The sequence below is a fragment of the Heterocephalus glaber genome, unplaced genomic scaffold, assembly GCF_053883595.1.
Source record: "Heterocephalus glaber isolate CG9 unplaced genomic scaffold, H.glaber_assembly_v1.0 deba00001481, whole genome shotgun sequence".
In the NCBI taxonomy this organism is placed as follows: domain Eukaryota; kingdom Metazoa; phylum Chordata; class Mammalia; order Rodentia; family Bathyergidae; genus Heterocephalus; species Heterocephalus glaber.
The window spans coordinates 10,189,291-10,209,779 of NW_028258317.1; the positions used below are offsets into that span (position 1 = coordinate 10,189,291).

The following is a 20,489-nucleotide window of genomic DNA, read 5'->3' on the forward strand; positions in this document are numbered from 1 at the left end:
CTAAAGAAATATATTACACTGACTACAAAAGAGCAAGAATTCCTCAGTTATTATGCTTATTTGGAGGTATTGTATCACCTTGTTTTTTCATATGTATTGTGTTCTTACATTGAAATTTGAGCATCTGGTAGATCAGAAATCTCTACCACTTTTCTAGTGTGGCCTGGTATTAAGTAGCTTTCTCCTGAAGATGTGTCTTGGGGTATTGGTTTAATATGCAATGTTGGCCTTGATTCTAGCTGGGTACTGTGGTATAATTTCCCTGTAGCTTCTTTGGCTGTGATTAGTGATTGTATACCTGGTTTGAGTTAGATAGCTCCACTATCTCTGTAAGGTGTGGAAAAGTGGGGGACACTAACTAGTGATTGAGGTAGGTGAAGTGTAGACAACAGTGGATATAGGCTGCTCACTGTGTGATGAGTCCTATAATGGGAGTGGTAGCTCCTATTGGGTGCTGGAGTTTCCTCAGGCACTGTTGATGCTAGCTCTGCGACTAGTAAGGGCTTCTGGGACTGGTAGCACTGGCAGTGTGAGGAGTCTAAAGAACTTGTTCTCCAGCCAGTCGGTGGTGTAGGTCCAGATGCAGATGCAGCACTGGGAGAAGTGGTGGAACTGTAGCAGGCCCCCTGTGTGCTCACACCCAGTCCTGAGCGCTGCAGGTGGCCAGACAAGATGCATGGGTAGCTGGCAGTGGAAACTGGATAGAAGAGGTTTCCACAGAACCACAACATTGCTTTCTACTGATAACTGTGGTAGTGCCTACCATGGAATAGCAGCTGGGCTGGAATCAAGCAAAGTAGTACTCAGTACACCCACAGACAGGTATCTTTGGGGTGACGTCTGGAGCCATGGGAGCCATGGAGTTCTTCAAGGCCACCTCATCACACCCCAATGGGCAGGGCAACAGTAGAACTGCACTCAGGTACCTAAATATTGTACAATGGGAAGCAGCAGTGAGACAGACTTGCTGCTGTGCATATTTCAGGTTGCTTATCTATGTGACTGCAAGTCTGTGACTTCTGTGAATCTTCCCAGTAGTTGGGATTGCCAACATCCACACTGACGGAGTTTGCTGGACTCTCTTTCATCCTTATTCTGGCAAAGGGAGAGGTATGGTATTTTGTTTCTCTTACTATGTTGTTTCCTCTGGTCTCTGAATCTTACAAGTTTCTAATGCCTTTTGGTCGATTTCCAGTGTTCAAGGCCCACTCACATAAAACTGTAATTATGTACTTCTTACATCAGTTCTTTTCAAAAGGAGTTTTACATAGTCCTCATATCACAAAGGTAGTATTCAAATAATAGAAAACTTATAAAAACACTTTGGAAATTGGGAGTCCTAAATAGGGATTAATTATTATAATTATAGCTGAAAGAACTAGTTATAAATTAATTATAAAATTATTTCTAAAAACTGATGAAAGAGATAACATATACTTTAAAAAATTTAAGACATTCATTACTATGTATTATTCATCCTTTGCATCAATACACCATCTTTCACAATGTGATGAGCTGGTGGTTTTTAAAAAATGCCCTGAATTTGTCACTGCTGTAACTGATAATCATAAGTAAAGATAAAGGATAATTACCTAATAAAGATAATGGGTAATTAACAACAAAAAAAAGCCTTTAAATATTTTTACATACAAAAGAACAATCTAATAAATACATTTCTAATTCCTCCAAAGCATAAAATCACATGACTTTCTTGACAACATAGTTTTATGTCAGTGACTTCTTTAGGACTCAACATCTTCTCAAGCATTCTCTGCTTGCAGGGCACCTCCGCAGTGCTTTCTCCCTCAAGGTCCTAACCCTGTCTCACTCCAAGTAGATTGTAAGTATCTGCTTCTTAGTCTTGATGGGAAGTATGGATCAAAATGCTAATTGATAGAGAAGAAAATCCTACAAATTTTCCAGGAAAAATGATAATTTTTAAAATAAAAGGGTTTGAGACTGTGGCTGCAGATAAATCAAAAAAGTATTCCCTGAGTCAAATTAAATGTGAAGAGAGGACTGGATCTTCCAAGGAATCTAAAAACAAGACTACGAAAGCCTGAATTTTCAGAGGGCTTCCTGAATTTCTCAAATCTCCCATTTCTGATGCTTTGTTTTTAATTTTCTAAAGCTGAAGATGGTGACTTGAGTCTAGCCCCATTCCCACCCAGACCAGCATCACCTCCCTTAGGCCTCTGGCAGCCCTGTTGGTGGTTAACAGATACAGATCTAATGCTATTGCCCTTGGCTTGATGTTTCCTACTTTTATTATATTCTAGTGCGATAGTTTAAATAGTTTCCAAAACACACACTGGATTTTTATTATTATAAAAAGGTTTGAAACTACCCTGTACTAACTGTTGCACACCATTTCAGATGTTCAGATAGTATTTTTGCGCCTCACTGTGTGTAATTTTGCTGTGAAATATCTCATATAGCAAAGATATTTATAATTTTTAAAAAGTCTTTGAAATGTACTTGTTTTCATAACCTTTACAGCAGTAGCTCTCAACTGAGGATTATCTGGCCCCCAGGAGACAATTCTGAATGATACTAGTGGAAAGGGGGATGCTTTTACTTCTGGTTGGTAGAGGCTAGTGATGCTGCTATACATACTCTATATAGACAATGTACACAAGACGGTGTCCTACTTTTATTAAAAAATAATCTGCCTTATAATGTTAATAGTGCTGAGGATGGGAAACACTGCTTTAGTAATTAAGTTCATTGACCTGTCATAAATTTTCTCTGCCACACTGAAAAGTTCTATACAAAGCAGCTCTTTGCTTAATTAGTCATTTTGAGTTCAGCCTCTGAACACTGGCACTGAGGAGGGTCCTTAGAAAAGGAAAAGTAGAGTCTCATAAACCTCAATAACTTCCCTCTTAATAATTAGGGTAATCTTCAGATTTCTAGGCTAGGAGTCTGTTCAGGTCTATAATAATCCGGTGTACTGAGGATGGCATTCAAAAGGGAATAGATTGACTCTCTGCACTGAGCAGATCATCCAAAAGCAACCCCATCACAACTTCTTGAGACCTAAGAGGAGGTTGCTTCATGGCTATGACATTTACCTAACCATGGTTCCAGCTTCAGTATACTTCCTTTCCTGATACTTGAAGCTCACTCAAGAGAAAGGTCAAACACTGGACCTTCCCCCACTGCAGAAAGGTCAAACAATCCCAGTAAGAAACACCAAACATCTTAATCTCAAATTCTGGTGGCTTAGCTGTTCATAGGGTCCAGGAACCAGGATTCCATTTCTTTTTTCCTCAAAGATGCACCCTGTATCCTTTCTTCTTGTTTGTATACCTGGGCTTCACTTCTGGCTCCCACTTTGTTCTAGAAATATAGGCCCTTGTTTTCTCTCTTGACATTTTTCTTTTATGGTCTAGACTCAAATCTCAGAAAAAAATGTTGAGTGCCTAGATACTGTGATTTATCTTTAGACTACCTGGGCACATTGAACTTCCTCAGTCAGCCCATGGAGTTGGCCCAGTTCCCTGGGAGCCTCGTTCTCTGGCACTGTCCTCTGTCTTGATTGCTCTGTCTTGCTATCAAGTACTGTCAACTCTAGACAGTGCTAACTGAATGACAGACTCCTCTCCGTTTAAAATTTCCTAGCTGCCCCAACAAACTCTGTATTTCATTCTGCCCATCATACTTCCTTAGAGCAATTATCCTTTAACAAACACTATAATTTACTTACTTATTTTGTTTAATGTGAATTAGAATGAATTCAACAAGAGAAAATTTCTATTTGGTTGACTAATATGACCTCAACATTTTAATCAGTGCCTAGTGTATAGTAGGCACTCAATAAATTATTATATGGAGGTTCAATAAACATGACTAGCTTCCTATCTATATTTTAATTATATATATTTAATGCAAATGGAAATAACTGATTGAATAAAATATAGTCTTTTCCAATCAAATACATTTAAATGACTTCTAAAATTGAGAAGGATTTTCTAGTTCTCAAAAAGGCTGATATTAAACTTGTCTCAAGTTATCAATTCTTACATGCATAAAGAACTATTACCTTTGAAACTGCATTTAAAATATTCATGCTTCATTTAGACCACACTTAATTTATGGCAATTAATTAATGTTACATGAATTAACTGTTTACCATGACATTTCTTCTCTGTCCAGTGCGACCTAATCTATGGACCTACTAAACGGCAAAGACTTGCTTTAGTATTTAATTAAATTTTTATTACAAGTAATAATGGAACAACTATGTGATCTCAAATAAAAAGTCTATAATAAATAATTTCTGGAAGACAGTCTAGCTTCAGTATGCTTGGATTGCTTTTTATTTTCATTAATTCTAAAGAAAGTAGCTATTCAGGAAGAGAAAATTATTTTAGTCTTCCTTCTATAGGGCAAATAAATCCAAAGCTCTTGTCAAATTCTTAGGCTTTTTAGTAATTACTTTCCAATATTAAATCAAATTTATTATTTAATAGTTTGATATTTACAAAAACAACTTTATTCATGTATGTTTGAATGAACTGAATTACCTGAACTTCATAAATTTGAGAGAACGGTGACTTTCTTTGCTGGAAAGAGTTCTCTTTGAGAACATAAATCTGTGAATTACTATTACTATGCAATGTAATGAAATGGAATAAGAAGGAACAGGAATGGAGAGGAAAAAATAGGAAAGGGAAAACTCTAAATACACATTACTAATTTGGCTACAGTTGAACTTATAAAATGTTGGTCAAATTTATTAATTCCACCAGCTCCTTTCCTACCCTACACATCATCCAACAACTTGAGAAATTATACTGCAGTTTAGAAAGTGGTACAGTTGTTCAGCTCTGGGTGTTTATACTTAAAACCTAGGAGACCAGGCATCCTTTCTAATATGGGAATCTTGGAGAAAAATAATTGTTGAATTTGTGCATCAGGGGAATTCACTTTCCCCCTTCAAGGTCAATACAATTAGCATTTGCTAAAGGAGGAGATAGTTGAATTTGAATGTTTTTTCTTTGCTACTCTTTCATTTTTCTCATTTAAAATTTAATTTCAATTTGTAAGGTGGGACAGGGTGATCCAGTCAACTCTAGGCCACATGGACTACAGAAAACAATTCAAGAGCCACACTATCATTTTCAGCTCTCTTTTACACACTGAAGATCACTTTAGATTACTTAAACAACTTTTTGGATAGCCTTTATCATTCCACCTATCCCTTAAAGAAACTGTTAGCTCTTTTTCTGGTTTTAAAATACATATTCATGATATAAAAGAAATTACAGGACAATAGAAAACAAAAAAAACCACACATAAATCTGCAATTCAAGAGTGACAATTAACTTTTAGTGTAATTCTCTTCATTCCATTTTCCATGGTACACACAAACATATAGTATATAGATATAGATACATATATATAATACATAATAATAATAATATATAATGTCTCATATTCACATTTAGGAACAATAATAGAAAGTTTTGACTTTTTCACCTAAAATTATACTGTGAATATTCTCCCTTCATGAAATGTTCTTAATACAATTTTCTGAATTTGGACCTGATTTTGAAAACATTTAAAAAACTATATTAGATATTTATAATTTATATGATTACAACAATTTTAATCCATAAACTAATCTATAGCTCTGATTATTTCCTTAGTATAGATTATATGAGGTGGAACTTAAAGCTAAAAAGGACCTATTTTTAAGGCTATTATTCTGTCAAACTGCAATGAAGAAAGGGCATATTAACTTACACCTACAGACACGTAACAGAATCCCATTTTTCTCATCCTTAGCAGCAATAAGTGTTATTTTCTTAAAATATATTTTGTTAACCCACTGGCCTTCTTTTGCAGCTGAGTATTGGGAAATACTCTTTGTAAAGGAGTCTAGAATAATTACATAAACTGTACATGGAGCTGGCCTAGTTCCTTGGACAACTGGTTCTAAGGGTTTGTCAATATCATGCCATTTCAGTTTAATCAAAACAGTCATTTCAAACTGTTGTCATTTTCCAATGTCAACTGGATAGTATGTTTTGGTGTCTACTGAACTAGAAAAAAAAGGCTAGGAGCTCTTTATGATAATTACGTTTTATTTTATTATCTTATTTTACTTTTCTTTTGTCAAAACAAATGTTTTCAGTTAGAGGATATTTATTCCAAGTAGTATATTTTCTTCCTCTTATGAAAAACATTAATTCATAGATACTCAGAAAGAAAGAATAAATTATCTTTCAAGACAAATAGACCTCTCCTCACCCCTCTACCTCCTAAACTCCTATATGAAGAGTCAAAACAGGCTTCTCAGGCTTTCTCCTAGAAATTACTTTGTGTACTTTATGGTCTTGGCCTAAGCTGAAGAGCAATAATAAAGGTAATTAAAAGGGACCCAAATGAATATTTAAGAGTCAGCATTTGTGAAGGTAGTTTAAGGCAAATCTGTGATTTAACTAAGTTTATTTTTGCTCTTCACCCATCCAAAAAAACACAAACAGACAAAACCCACATATATTGAGAAATCTATGTGCCATGTACTTTATAATACGCTGTTGACAGAGTGAAAAAGAAACAGTCCCTGCTGCCTAAGGAATTGCTCATTATTAGAAGTAACAGATTTAAACAATTATACTAATAGGACTAGGACAAGAGAGATAGGTGAAAGGCTCAGTGGGGTCCAGAAAGACAAAGTAGCTAGGTTTCTGTATGAGTAAATGGTAATGTTTGAACACCATAGTGACAGATGAGTAAGATTTTGCCAGATTTTATGGTAAGGGGATAGCAATGGGATATTCTAGGCAGAAGGAGCACCACATACACAGGAATCGAAGCAAAGCATGCCTTCTGAAGATCCATGAAGCAATTTAGCCTGGAGGGAGACAAGATTGGAAACATACCAAGAGAGGATCTCTGTGAAGAACTGTATAGGCTGTTAAAAACATTAGGAATCCATTGAAAGGTTTTAGGTAGAGAAATTACTTGTTCATATTTTTGCTTCAGGAAAATTTTTGTGGGGTTGGAATGAATGAAACTAAGATGCAAGACAATACATAAGTAGATTGATTAAAGAAACAAAAAGTGTTAATGGTCCAAACCAGTGCTTTTCAAACTTTAGCCTGCATCCCAATCACCTGTATCCTGTTCTAAAACACACATTATCAGGATCAATCCCTAGATTTTCTGATCTGTGAGTATGTGGTAAGGATTAAGAATTTGCATTTCTAATCAGTTCCCAGATGGCTTAAAGTATCTCCCAGATTTTCTACCTGAGCAATAGGCAGGATTCTTGTTTCATAAAACAAAAGAGGGAAAGCATGAAGCAAATAATTTTTACTCTACAATGCCCCTTACCTTTTTTTTTTTTTTTTGTAGCAGGGATCGAACTCCGGACCTTTGACTTGGGAGGCAGGTGGCAGAATCATTGAGCTAAATCCCCAGCCCCTCTTACCTTTTAATGCTGTTCCCTCCAATTGCTTAAGATTTACATGTTACCTGCTGGCTATCTCTTCACTTTAGCACTCCTTCCTTACAATGCCAAACTCTAACTGATCTATTTGAATGTCTCTGGCTTATGTGTTCAACATCCTGGTCTCTATTAGCTTATGATAGACCTAAATGGACTAATACTTATGAATGTAGGAAACTGATGCTCTTCCAGGGTAACACATTTCTACCTTAACAGGGATGATGATGAAATCATGCCTCAGCTCATTGTGGTTTCTCAAATGCGAATTTCATGTACCAGAACAGGCCTTCTGAGGGTCTTGTTCTCAGATGGTAAGGCCTTCTGACATCCTTCAACAAACAAAGACTTGCTCTGTCAAAGCCTCGAGGCCCGCATAAATAACGAATATCAGTTAAAATTTCTATTCTTTGGATCCTGTTTCAACTAGGGTGAATCACAAAGATGTATGATTTATCTTTGCCAGAGAAAAATAAGTGAATTTTAAAGAAATTTCCATTTAATTGTACTCTAATAGCCTGCTTTGAATAATTTGTTAAATTATATTCAGAGGAAGTACATCACATGGTGGTGATCAGTCTTCTTCCTTGAATCATATTATGTATGTGTGTTCATCCATACACACAAAAACTCCTTATGAAAAGTTACTTCATTTTCTATCAGATTCTTCATCTGTACAACTAGAACTCTAAGATACCTTACAAGGTATCGAGTGGATAAAATCAAACAGTGTATATTAATTGTCTAGTTTAGTGTTCCTTATAATAAACACATCTTTCCTCTCTTCTCCTTAATGATTCATTATCTAACCATTCTGGTGAGGAGATCTGACTCTGGACATCTTTGAAAGGAATCATAATTTGGATTGGGTGAAATAGACAGTAGTGGCATCACACTACTGATGAGGCTGTAATAAAAGAGCCAACTGCACTCTTCCACAATCTGCAGAAATGTTTATTCTGCAAATATCATTAGTAAATTCCTAGGACTATTTTAATGTTAAGGCTTTCTTCTTTTACATTAAATTTGCTTAGGCTTCCACTCTATCACTTTCCTCATCCTCATTCCAATCAAAGGCATTACCATATACTTGATTTTGATGTGGGAATTTACTCACAAGTTTAGAAAATTTAACCCTTTCCTACAACAAGAAAAAAAGATTAATAATTACCAAATGGTTTGACAGCATGCTGTATTCCTAGCCCTCAGTTCTACATGTCTTCAACTGCACTTTGTCTGACCCAGCTAAAACATATATGTCAATATTCACTCAATATTAAAATATATGTCCAGGGAGAATCTCAGACATATGTTATATAGGGGAAAAATTAAAATTGAAATTTTTTTTTTTTGGCTTTTTACACTCAATCTTAGTCAAAAGGCCATGAAGTGACTTTTTTTTTTTTTTTGGTTTTGGTTTTGGTTTTTTTGAGACAGGGTCTTACTATGTAGTTCAGACTGGCCTTGAACCACGGTGGCCTCAAACTCATGGTGATCCTCCTGCCTCGGCCTCCTAAGTGCTAGGAGTATAGGCCTGCACCACCATGGCTGGCAAAGTTGAAATCATTTCTGAGACAATTTAATTAGTATCACTTTATTTTAAGGATTTAAAACTTGACTTGGCACTAGGATTAGATTCAATTTCTGTCCTTCTGAGAAAATCCTCTAAGCAGCCGTTGCTTTTAAGTTGAAAGTTCCATGGTTTATTTCATCAAATGTGCTTACCACATTTAGTGAGTTTGGCCTATACGTACACCAAGGCCTCCTTCATCAGTTTCTTGTACTTACCTATGAACCTGATGATCCTTCGCAGTAGGGGGTTCAGGTAACAGCATTCTCCAGTCAGAATGGTTTTCTCCTCAGCAATCAGGGATTCCCGTGTGGACTTTATAAAATACATGGATATCTCACCAATAAAAATCTGAGAAAGGAATGTTTAAGAAATGTCAAGCAGCAGAATTGTTTGATTGAAGAATGGTTTTTTCATAAAGTAACTTTTGAGAACTTACAATCCTTTTAAAAGATATGTTGGAGAGATGGAGAGTAGTTTGAATTTAATTCCTCAAAGAATTAAATAAAGTAATAATTGATAATTTCAGATACAGCTAGGGCATAATATTAAATTCTAAGGTCACATAAAACATTAATAGGAATAATAGATTGTAACCAAATTTATGACAAGTCTCACGCTGAGCTGTAATTTTTTAATTCAAAATATGAATTACAATGATGAGGAATGATTCAGACAAGGCAATGTGTCCAAGAAGGCATTATATACATACACTCCAATGCAGCGGTACTTTATTATATAGCAAAAATATCATTATTCACACATTATAAACCCTTATTTGATTATATTTGCCTGAGATACATTTCTCCTATCCTGAAATGGCTGATGTCTGTTTTTATTATGGTACTTACCTCTTGTTATCTTAATATCTATTACCTCTTAAATCACAATGGCCTTAGAGGGATTGTAAGCACCTTGGCATCAAAGTCCACATCTTCTATCCTTAAATTATCTTTACAGCACCCAGCACACCATATTCCCACTTAAAACAAGGAATTTACATGAGGTAAATTTTAACAAATGCTGACACTGCTACAACTGAAGAGTAAGACTCATCGATGAAGAAGAAAAGTCAATAACTACCATTGTCTATTGACCACTGGGTGTCAGGCCCTTTGCCCAAGTGACATGCTCACAAGATCCTAAATGTAGGTACAATTACACTCATTTTACTGGTAAGGAATGAAAGTTCAGCACACTTCATTAATTTACCCTCCAAATTGTAGGCCCAGCACACTGGGGGACTATTATTGGTATCTAGGCCAACTATGTTCCAGGCTCCACACTTTCGACCATATTCTACACCAGCTTTTTATCTTCCTCATCTCACTTTCAACATTTCTAGCAAAAAATATGATTTTATAGATGATTTTCTTTGCTATCCATAGACCTGTAATTTTAGAGAAAGTTTGTCAATGTTTTAAGAATTCCCACACTTTATATTTCTCTTTTGTTATGGAATATCTGTTTATATGGATAAAGTTGATATCATAAAAGGCACACAGGTAATGGAAATATAAAATTTCAAAACTAGAATTTTTTCAGTGTTTTTTCCTTCACTTTATAGATGAGAAAACTAAGGGTCTCGGAGACTTGGCCACACGCAGCCAGATGGTGTCTGGGGCAGCTCTAGAATGTGGCTAATGGTTCTGTTTCCACTACATCATTCTGTTTCACACTATAACACCAAACAAGTCTTACAGTGGTTAAAACATACTGCATTTAAATTGCTTTGCTTTTGGTCTCCTTAATATTAAATACAAATTCAAATATTTTTTATTCAATCACTACTATGTACTAGTGTAGTGGTTAAAATGCAGAACACTGCAGCGAATCTTTTTTGTTTGTTTGGTTTTTGTTTTCTTTTTGTCTCAAAGCTAGATTTCTGGCTTATTAACCTTGAACACACTATCTAACTTTTCTATGCTTCTGTTGTCTTCTCTGTACAATCAGTTCCGTGAACTACCCTAGCCAATCAGTTGAACCAGACAAGAGAGTTATGGGAGCCTGGATTTATAGTCAGAAGTACAGGTCACAACGTATTGCTTGTGAGTGGCATCTGAAGTGGGGACAGCCCTGTAAAACTGAGCCCTCAATTCATGAAATCTGATGCTCTCTCCATTTAGAAAGTGTTAGAATTGAGTTAAATTACTCAAGCACAAGGGCCCGAGTTAGATCCCTGGTACCAAAACAAACAAACAAAAAAAAGAATTGAGTTAAATTATAGGACACACAGTTGGTATCTACTAGAGAATTGTTTTGTATGTGGGGAATACCTCCCTGCCCACACACATCTTCTGTCACAAGTGTTGTATTGGCACTGTGTAAGAGAGTAGGAAAAAGTTATTTTTTTCCCTTTTGATATATCATGAAATTACATGATTTAAAAACTAACCAAGGAAATAGGATGGAGACTTACAAACCTAGGAGAATAAATAATAAGGAACAAAAGCATCACTTGCCTTAGCTATATCAAAAATCCCAGTCTTACTCTATAGCAGTGATGGCGAACCTTTTAGAGCTTTCAGTGATAACAAAGAGCCCACTGAAGCATGTGTGCCATAGGTTCACCACCACTGCTCTATAGCAAAGGAGGTGTAGAAATTCTAGAAATTCTTCATTCAGTGAGGCTTTGCACTATGTACACCAGGTGGCAAAAAGCAGGCTGGAGAGTAAAAACATTGACAACCAACATATACACATTAAAATACATCTCTGTGTGTGTGTGTGTGAATACACACATATATACATAGATATGAACAAAATCACTTCAAGTTGCATCAGGCTAAACAAAGCAAAAGGTTTGAGGATCAGATAAAACTGTAACATTCTAAGACTTTCATGTCAAAAGTGCTAAATGAGACAAATACTACTATAAGTCAACATTCAAATAAAAATGAGGTATAGAACATAAAAGAAAATAATCAAAGCAAGACTGTATTCTAATTTATATATCTAGCTCCTGGCAATGTATAGTATATACTATGTGATAATGAATGTTTGCCTATGAAATAAAGAGAGGAGAGAAGGGGTGACTTTATAATTGAAATACAGTGAGCTATTCCTGGATTTTAGTGAAAACTGACAGACATGCATGTTGCTGATGAAACAGTCTAGCTCTCACATCCTGATATCCTTCATGGATGTTCATTTTCCTAACCATGCATAGGGTGCTATTATTTTCCCCATTGACTGGATCTTATAGATTCATATAGGGCTTAATTCTGCTTGCAGAATGGAAGAGTATGAAGGTAAAGGGCCTTTTTATCTCTCTGCCAGGTCCACAACCCACTTTGGATGCCATTTTGCTCATAGTGGCAGATTTGTGACTCTGGTTTTGGCAATGGTTAGGTTCCTCCATCTGTACCTCTGCCATATCACTCTGCCTCTATCTATCATTACTACTAAGAGAGTAGCTGGGGCATGTGGGAGTCTCCATGTGTTCAGACCTGGCGGCCTTGCCTGTTTTGGCCTTTCTGATTGTTGGCTAACAAACACTGAATCAATCATGGCAAATGAGAGTATTCTCTGGTGAGAAATGGTCAAGGCCAAATTCGATCTGGCAATGAATGAATAGTAAATAAATTCCATTGGTGCATTTTTTATAATCCTAAGTGACATGTAACCTTTAGATAATAGTAGAGATATTTTGAGTAATGAGGGTAACTACTGTATCTTGATAAAGTTATTTTTCACATATGAAAACCAAAAAGGCAAATAAACAAAAGAGAGCACATAATTTTTAGACTACATTCTTCACCAAATTATTTTAAAATTTATTTTATTTTTTAAATTCACAGATAAACATGTATTTATCATATACAACATGATGTTTAAATATATATTAGAGTAGAATGACTAAATCCAAGTAATTAGTGTACACAGCACCCAGCATAGCTAGCAGTTTGGTGGTAAGAATATTTAACATTCACTCTCATAGCATTTGTCAAAAATATGATATATTGATATTAACTATAGTTACTATATTATACAATAGATTTCTTGAATATATTCCTCTATTTAGTTGAAATTTTGTGTCCTTTGAGCAACATCTCCTCAAGCGTTCCTCCCTAACTACCCTAGCCCCTGGTAACCACAATTCTACTCTCTACTTCCACGAGTTCAGCTTTTTTAGATTTCACATAAGTGAGATCATGTGGCATTTGTCTTTCTATGCCTGACTTTATGTCATTTAACATAATGTCCTTCAGGTTCGTCCATATTGACATGAAGGATAGGATTTCCTAATTTTTAAATACTTGAATAGTATTCTATTGTGTATATGTACTACATTTTTTTATCCACTCATCTGTTGTTGGGCATTTAGGAAGATTCCATGTCTTGACTATTGTGAATAGCGGTACAATGAACATGAGAGTACAGGTCTGTCCTTGACATACTGATTTCCTTTCCTTTGGATATATACCCAAAGTGGGATTGTTGGATTATATGGTAGTTCTATGTTTGATTGATTTTTAGGAACCAGGGCCAGGGACTTAGCTCAGCAGTTCCTCCGCCTGCCTCACAAGCGCAAGGTCTAGAGTTTGATCCCCAGTACGAAAAAAAAAAAAAGCAGATTTTTAGGAACTGTCAAACTGTTTGTCCATAATAACTGTATTAACTTACGTTCCCATTACCACTGCACAGGTTTCCCTGCTTTCCACATCTCGCCACACTTATCTTTTGTCTTTTTGATAATAACTATTCTAACAGATGTGAGGTGATGTGTTATTGCTTTTATAACTCAAATTTCCCTGATGGCTAATGATATTAAACATTTTGGCATATAGCTGTTAGCCATTTACGTTATTTTGAGAAATATCTACTTAAGTCCTTTCCCCTTTTTTAATCAAGTTATTGTCTATCAAGTTCCTTATATGCTTTAGATACTAATCCCTTATCAGCTGTACAGTTTGCAAATATTTTCTCCCATTCTGTAGGTTGTGTTTTTACTCTGTTAGTTGTTTTCTTGGTTACATAGTAGCTTTTTAGGATGATGTAATTCTATTTTTCTATTTTCTTACATCGCCTGTGCTTTCCAGATCATATTCAAGAAATCATTGCCCACATCCATGTCATGGAGATTTCTCTCTATGTATCCTTCTAGTAGTTTCATAGTTATAGGTCTTAGATTTAAGTCTTTAATCCATTTTAGTTCATTTTTACATATGATGTGTAAGAGTCAAGTGTCATTCTGCATATGGATATCAGTTTCCTAACATTATTTATTGAAAAGATTGTCTTTTTGCTCTTGTATATTCTTGGCATCTTTGTTGAAAATCCATTGACTATAAATTTGAGGATTTATTTCTGGACTTCCTATCTGTTCTATTTGGTCTATGTGTCTGGTTTTATGCCAGTACCATGCTGTTCGGTTTACTATATGTATAGAGTATTTTGAAGTCAGGTAGTGTGACACCTGATTTTGTTCTTTTTGCTTGAGATTAGTTTCATACTTGTGGTTCCATATGGATTTTATTATTGCTTTCTGTTTCTTTGAATAATGTCATTGGTTTGGCACCCTAATGAGTGAGTTTCTTGGGCATTTACTTCTTCAACCACATATACAGTATTATTTTATTCTCCATTTCACAGGGTATATAGTTTCAGCAACTATATGATAGGTGTTGACTGAATCTTCAGATTGGTTTGCGTAGTATAGATATTGTTACAATATTGATTCATCTCGTCCATAAATATGGGCTATCTTTCCATTTAATGTCATTTTTCATCTTCTTGGTTAATTTTATTGCTAAATTAAATTTTTGTAGCTATTATAAATGGGATTGTTTTCTTGATTTATTTTTTAGATATATAGATATAAAGAATATAGAATTTTGTTAAATGCTTTCTTTGTATCTGTTAAAATCATATGATTTTTGTCTTTTACTCTACTAATGTGCTATATCACATTTATGGATATGGTTATGTTAAACCATCCCTGTATTCCTGCCATGAATTTTACTTTATCATGGTGAATGATTGTTATGGTTTAAATCTAGAATGTCCCCTAAAAGCCTCATATGTTTGAACGTTCATTGGATTGTAGAAGTGCTACACTCATCAGTACATTTGTCCATGGATGAGGTCAGTAGCTGAATGTGCTATTAGAAGAGAGCGACTGGTCAGAAGAGACGGATCACTAGGGGTGTGACATGCAAGTGTGCATTCTTGTTCTTGGCTCCTCACTTCTGTCTCCTTCCATGCTGTCGTTAGTTGAATGCCATTTCTTCTGCCATGCTGTTTTTGCCTTAGAGTCAGCTAAATATGGCCTGAATCTCTGGGTCCACATACATCTCTCCTTCTTTATATTGTGGGTTTTGGGTACTTTGTCCAGCAATGGGAAACACTATCTAATAAAATGATCTTTTTATGTGCTGCTGAATTCAGTTTGCTAACATTTTGTTGAAGGTTTTTGCACCTCATATGTTTATCAGGGATACTGGCCTGAAGTTTTCTTTTTATGCACCATCTTTGGTTTTGGAATCAGAGTAATGATGATAATAAGTTGACAAGTATTCTACGTTCTTCAGGGATTTAGAGTAGTTTGAACAATTAATATTAGTTCCTCTTTAGAACAGTGAAGGCATATGGTCCTAAGGTTTTCTTTAATAACTTATCTTTAATAATTTGTCAGGAAGTTCATACATTTCAATTCTGTTAAGGTTGTTCTCTGGTAGTTGATTTTGTCTCTTTCATGATGTCATGTTTCCATGATTGTTTTATATCCTGATGTCATATGTCAATTTCTGCATATTTGAAGAAACGGCATTATTCAAGCCTTCAAAGTTTGGATTTTCCTGGGGAAGTCTTTCTATAGTTAGCCTACCCAGAGATTCTGAGCGGATTGTCTGAAATTGTTTTGAGCCTAGGACCACTGCAGCTGATGTGGCCCTGGGGTACACCTGAAGCCTGAGGAAGCTGTGGGCTGCTTGCCACTGAGAACTATCCAGATACCAAAGCCACTGAAGTTGGGCTGATGGTAGTGCAGACTGGAGATTGCTTGCCTTGTAAGCCTAACACTTTGGGGCTTGGGTGAATCTGGAGACTTAGGCTATGAGTGCTGGCCTGGAGTCTGGGGCCATGGAGGCCTGCTTAGTTCTGGGTTTTACTGTGACAAGCCCAGCATTAGACTCCAAGGTAAAATCTCATTCTTGCTTATTTCTCTCCATGTTGTGCAGCCTGGGGTTGGGGAAAGGATGATACAGGTAACATATAACTGTCCTTTCCACCCTCTTTAATGTGTCTTTTACTACTTTATTAAAACCAGGTTTCATTAGCTCTTGTAAAGGTGTGTGTGTACGTGTGTGTGTGTGTGCATCTGTGTATAGTTGTTCAAATCAATATTTCGGAGGGTGATTACTGGAGAGTTCTATTCTGACATCTTACTTTACTCCTCCCCTTCACAAATGTTTTACAAAACACATAACAACTGATAAATTGTTGGAAGCAATGCTACATAATTCTAGGGATAAATCATTTGGTTAGCCTAGTTCTCTTGCCTACAGCCCAGCTACAGAATAACTCCAGTTTGGCCTCCGATCACAACTGAGACTTCAGTGATCCAGTGATGCTGTGATTCTCCAGGACAAGAAACATCCTGAGAGAACAAACATCTGCTCAGTTCCTCATTGTTCTTGGACTGATTAACATCTTGTTTGCCGGAGATGTACTGAACTCTCTGCAAGCCTTCCCTTACACCTTGTTTATCCCAATGTGAACTATTGAACTCTCTGCAAGTCATTTGTTACATTTGTTTCTCCCAATGTACTGAATAAAAGGTGTGGTAAGCTGCAGGCTTTGTCTTTGCTGCCCAGAGCAGCACTGATCAGACCCAAAGCTCAGCTTCTTCTCGGTCTCATTTTTCTACCTTTCCTGTAATTCGCCGTGTGCTGCCGTGGCTCGCAGGAGACCAGGACTAACTGCAGAGGTTCTGGTAACGTCCCCTTCCCCTGTCCCCTACAATAAATAACTACTATACATGAAAAACCTAGAGAATAATTTAAAATTTTTAAAATATAAACAGAATAGAAAAAGCCCTAGTCACTAGAAGATATATTATAATTTCGTGTTGTAAAGAGATTTCACTGCCTGTCATATATTGTTGCCATTGAAAAGGGCATCTGGAATTCCTAAAATACACATTTTTATTTCATACACATGTTATTTATGGCTCTGACACTTGGTAATATCAAAGTTGTTGCTTGTTCCTGAATGTGGATAATAGAGTTGAAATCCCAGATTTTTCATTTTTTAATGTGAGTTGGGCAAATAGTTGAACTTTTTTGAGTCTCAGACTTTCTTCTTTTTTTCATGAATTGAATCTGATAGTGATGACTGTTTCAGAAAGCTGTTGAAAGAATTAAAAATTGTGTGTAAAACCATCTGTAAATGTTCAAAGAATGTTTTCTTTCTTCACTTGGCATATCTATACAAGAATGCATGTTGAAATAGAAGAAATAAATCATTGTGGTATAAAGAAGCATGGTATAATTCTACTGTAGCTCTCCTCCTAGTCAGGTGTTTGATCTTTGATTAGTTGACTCTGGGCCTTGTTTTCTCATCTTTTAAATGAAGAAGTTAAAATAGAAAATCCTTACCAGGAAATTGAAATCATATAATTCCATTTCAATCTCAGTTCAGTCAGTTAGAATTCCAGAACTTCCATGATTTCTTGCAACACTGTTTACTTCAGCCACCATTCATTTGTATAATCACATGGGACTTCCACTTCTCCAGTATCCTTCCTGGAAAGCAGAATAGAAGCAATCCACTCCAGAGTCATCATGTCTGCTGATATTGTGGTCACTTTGTCTTCTTACAGGACAGCAGAGGCTGGTGGTTAGATTTTGCCCACTCGCTGGCTATATCTGACAGTGTAAGGAAGAGGAGTTCTTCATGCACCCCCCCAACATTAGTGTCTAATTGGCTTCAGAGCTCTCTGTCTTGGACTTTTAGATGCTTCCAATCTTCTCCTGGGGAAGCTTCTATAGTTGTGATCAAGCAAGAAAAACATGGTTTTATTGTACATTTTTTTAAAAATGTGATCCAGAAACATTAAAAAATAGACTCTACAGGCAGCCATTATTACTGGTGCTTAGTGTTAATTTTTCCTTATGTGTGCTATTGACAATCCTAGATCTTTGGAGAGATTCTGACTCCTTTAGTGGTTGAGCTTTGGTTGGCCCAACATTTCTTTATTTCTGCTTTTTTATGCATAGATATAAATGATGGACTTACATTCAGGACACTTCATAACCTTTCCCAAGCTCAAGGCTTAAAGACAACGAGGCCGTTTGCATGAAGACATTTTGAAAACCATTCAGTATCTGGGATATTACTTGCACTTCCAGCAGCCACATCCACTCATTTATTTATCTTTATTTGACCCTTGATATAAAAATATAACACCCAAGGTGGTATTGTGCATTTCAAAAGCATAGTGTTCTGTTATGGTAACATTTCTTTCTGTACAGTAAGTACAAAAGAAATGATCATTTCAAATAGGTTAGCTAAAACACTATTCTCAGGAAAAAGTAAAATGAAGTGTCATCACCAATCAAATTGACCATCACAAATAATACTCTTTTCAAGGAGCATAATTAATCTCCTTAATACAATCATCTAGTCATCAATATTAGAAGGGACATATTGAAGGTAGGAAGAATTTCTTTCTGTGGAATAGTATCAAGCCAAAAAAAAAATCTCTAAAGGAAATCTGGAATACAGTATGGGCAGAAAATGAGGGAATGCCTTTTTTCTTTAAGTTTCATTTTTTAAAAATCCATAAAAATTAATAGCAACATTTACAAGCATTTCCCATGGGGAAAAGGAGTAAATTGTAAAGCTTGTGTATATTAGCAAAAGAGAAAGTATAGTCATAGTAACTTGTTATTATTAAAGGAAATCATACTATAATATACAAAAGAAAAAAGATATGAATTAAAAATGTTTGCAAAGTTTCAATATATGAGATTGTTCTGAGCCTGGAAAAGCCAAATTATGAGGGAATGCAAGCCTTACAACCACTCTTACTTTAGCAGCTGTGTCTCTTGTCAGCCTGCCAACAGCCTTGCCTTATTGAGAGTCTACTTTGCGATCTCCAATATAAGAGCCTACAGCCTAGAAACATCCAAATGAAGATTCACAATCTCCTCTACCTTGAGCCTTTCAATCAAACTGCATTTGTCTTTTTGTTTCCTAGGAAGTTCCAGATGAGGCTTGTGTTTGCATATGTGCATAATTGGATGCAAACTGCGCGCTATTTCAATTCTCTTGGGCTGGGAGTCAAATGTTTTGCTGCAATACTAAATACTGCCCCATCACTTCATTACAAGGCCAAGAGAAAAGTTTAATAGCTATTTTCTCATGCTCTGTGCTGGTGGGATTGAGATAAAATAAGAATAAATCAGATTCTCTGCTGAGCAAATCCTCTTATCCAAGCAGCCTCTCTCTTTTACTCTGTGTGTAAATTCATTCCGAAAGCCCAAGGCAGTAGTTATCCAAGCTTTGCAGGTGGTTAGAACATACCCTGCAGATTTCTTTGTTGTGTGGGCCACCACTTTTGGCTAACACAGTTCTGGACACTATAAATCCTCCATGCTCTAACATTACCTAGAGATTTGGGACAGCAGCAGCCTTGGCTCTTGCAGTGTCCCATGTGGCCTTGTTTCATTATGATCCTGATATTTTCTGACAACAAAGCACAAAAGGAAAAATAGGAAATGACAGTTTCAAGAGCACAATCTTTCCCATCATGTCTTTCTTGTGTGTCCCTACAGTTGTGAATAGGGTTGTTAATGTAAATCCACAGAGACACATAACTGGGCACAGTGCTAGGTGCTGGCATTGTTAATATACTTGGGGATGCACAGAAAATGAAAGACAAATCCAGCTTGAACTCCTGTTTTGAATCTTAGAATCTTAGACTCACAAAAATCACCTAAAAGGAGTTCCGTTTTCATTACACTCCAGAAAGAATAGGAAATCATTTTAAGGAAGAATTTTTAAAATGTGCACTTCTGTGAAACACTTGACCAAGCATAGAAGTGCAAAACTGAAGTCCAGAAAGAAAGCCATGACCTGGGAGGTAGGAATCTAACACATGGAGCCTTTTGACTTCTCATGGAATCTGAAAACTGGAAGAACCACAGAAATTATTTAACATGATTCTTTCTCTTATGTAAAGCTGGGGAAACCGAACCCACAGAGGCAACATGACAAACCAGAGGTCACCCAATTTCTGAGTGCAGAGGTAGGACTGGGGTCCCCACCTCTTGGCAGACCAAGCCTGTGAAAGATGATCTCGTGATGAGGACAGGGAAGAGTGCACACTCTGGAGGAGAGGTGTGTGGTGGGGTAGATACCAGGGGTCTGTGATCAAGGGACCCAACCAGGGCTGCTCTTCGACAAGCTGTCCCTCACCAGGGTGGGGCACCAGGAAGCACAGCTCCTGTTGCC

General features: G+C 36.3%; 1 protein-coding gene across 6 annotated transcripts in view; it reads right to left on the minus strand.

Moving 5' to 3' along the window:
* Positions 1–20,489, minus strand: part of Plppr1 (phospholipid phosphatase related 1) — a 300,303-nt gene that overhangs the window by 33,711 nt on the left and 246,103 nt on the right. For all 6 annotated transcript variants that reach the window (XM_087184236.1, XM_021261201.2, XM_004848219.3 and 3 more), the window contains one exon: positions 9,248–9,380. In XM_087184236.1, the coding sequence (XP_087040362.1) occupies positions 9,248–9,380 (133 nt within the window). The remainder of the gene's footprint in view (positions 1–9,247; positions 9,381–20,489) is intronic.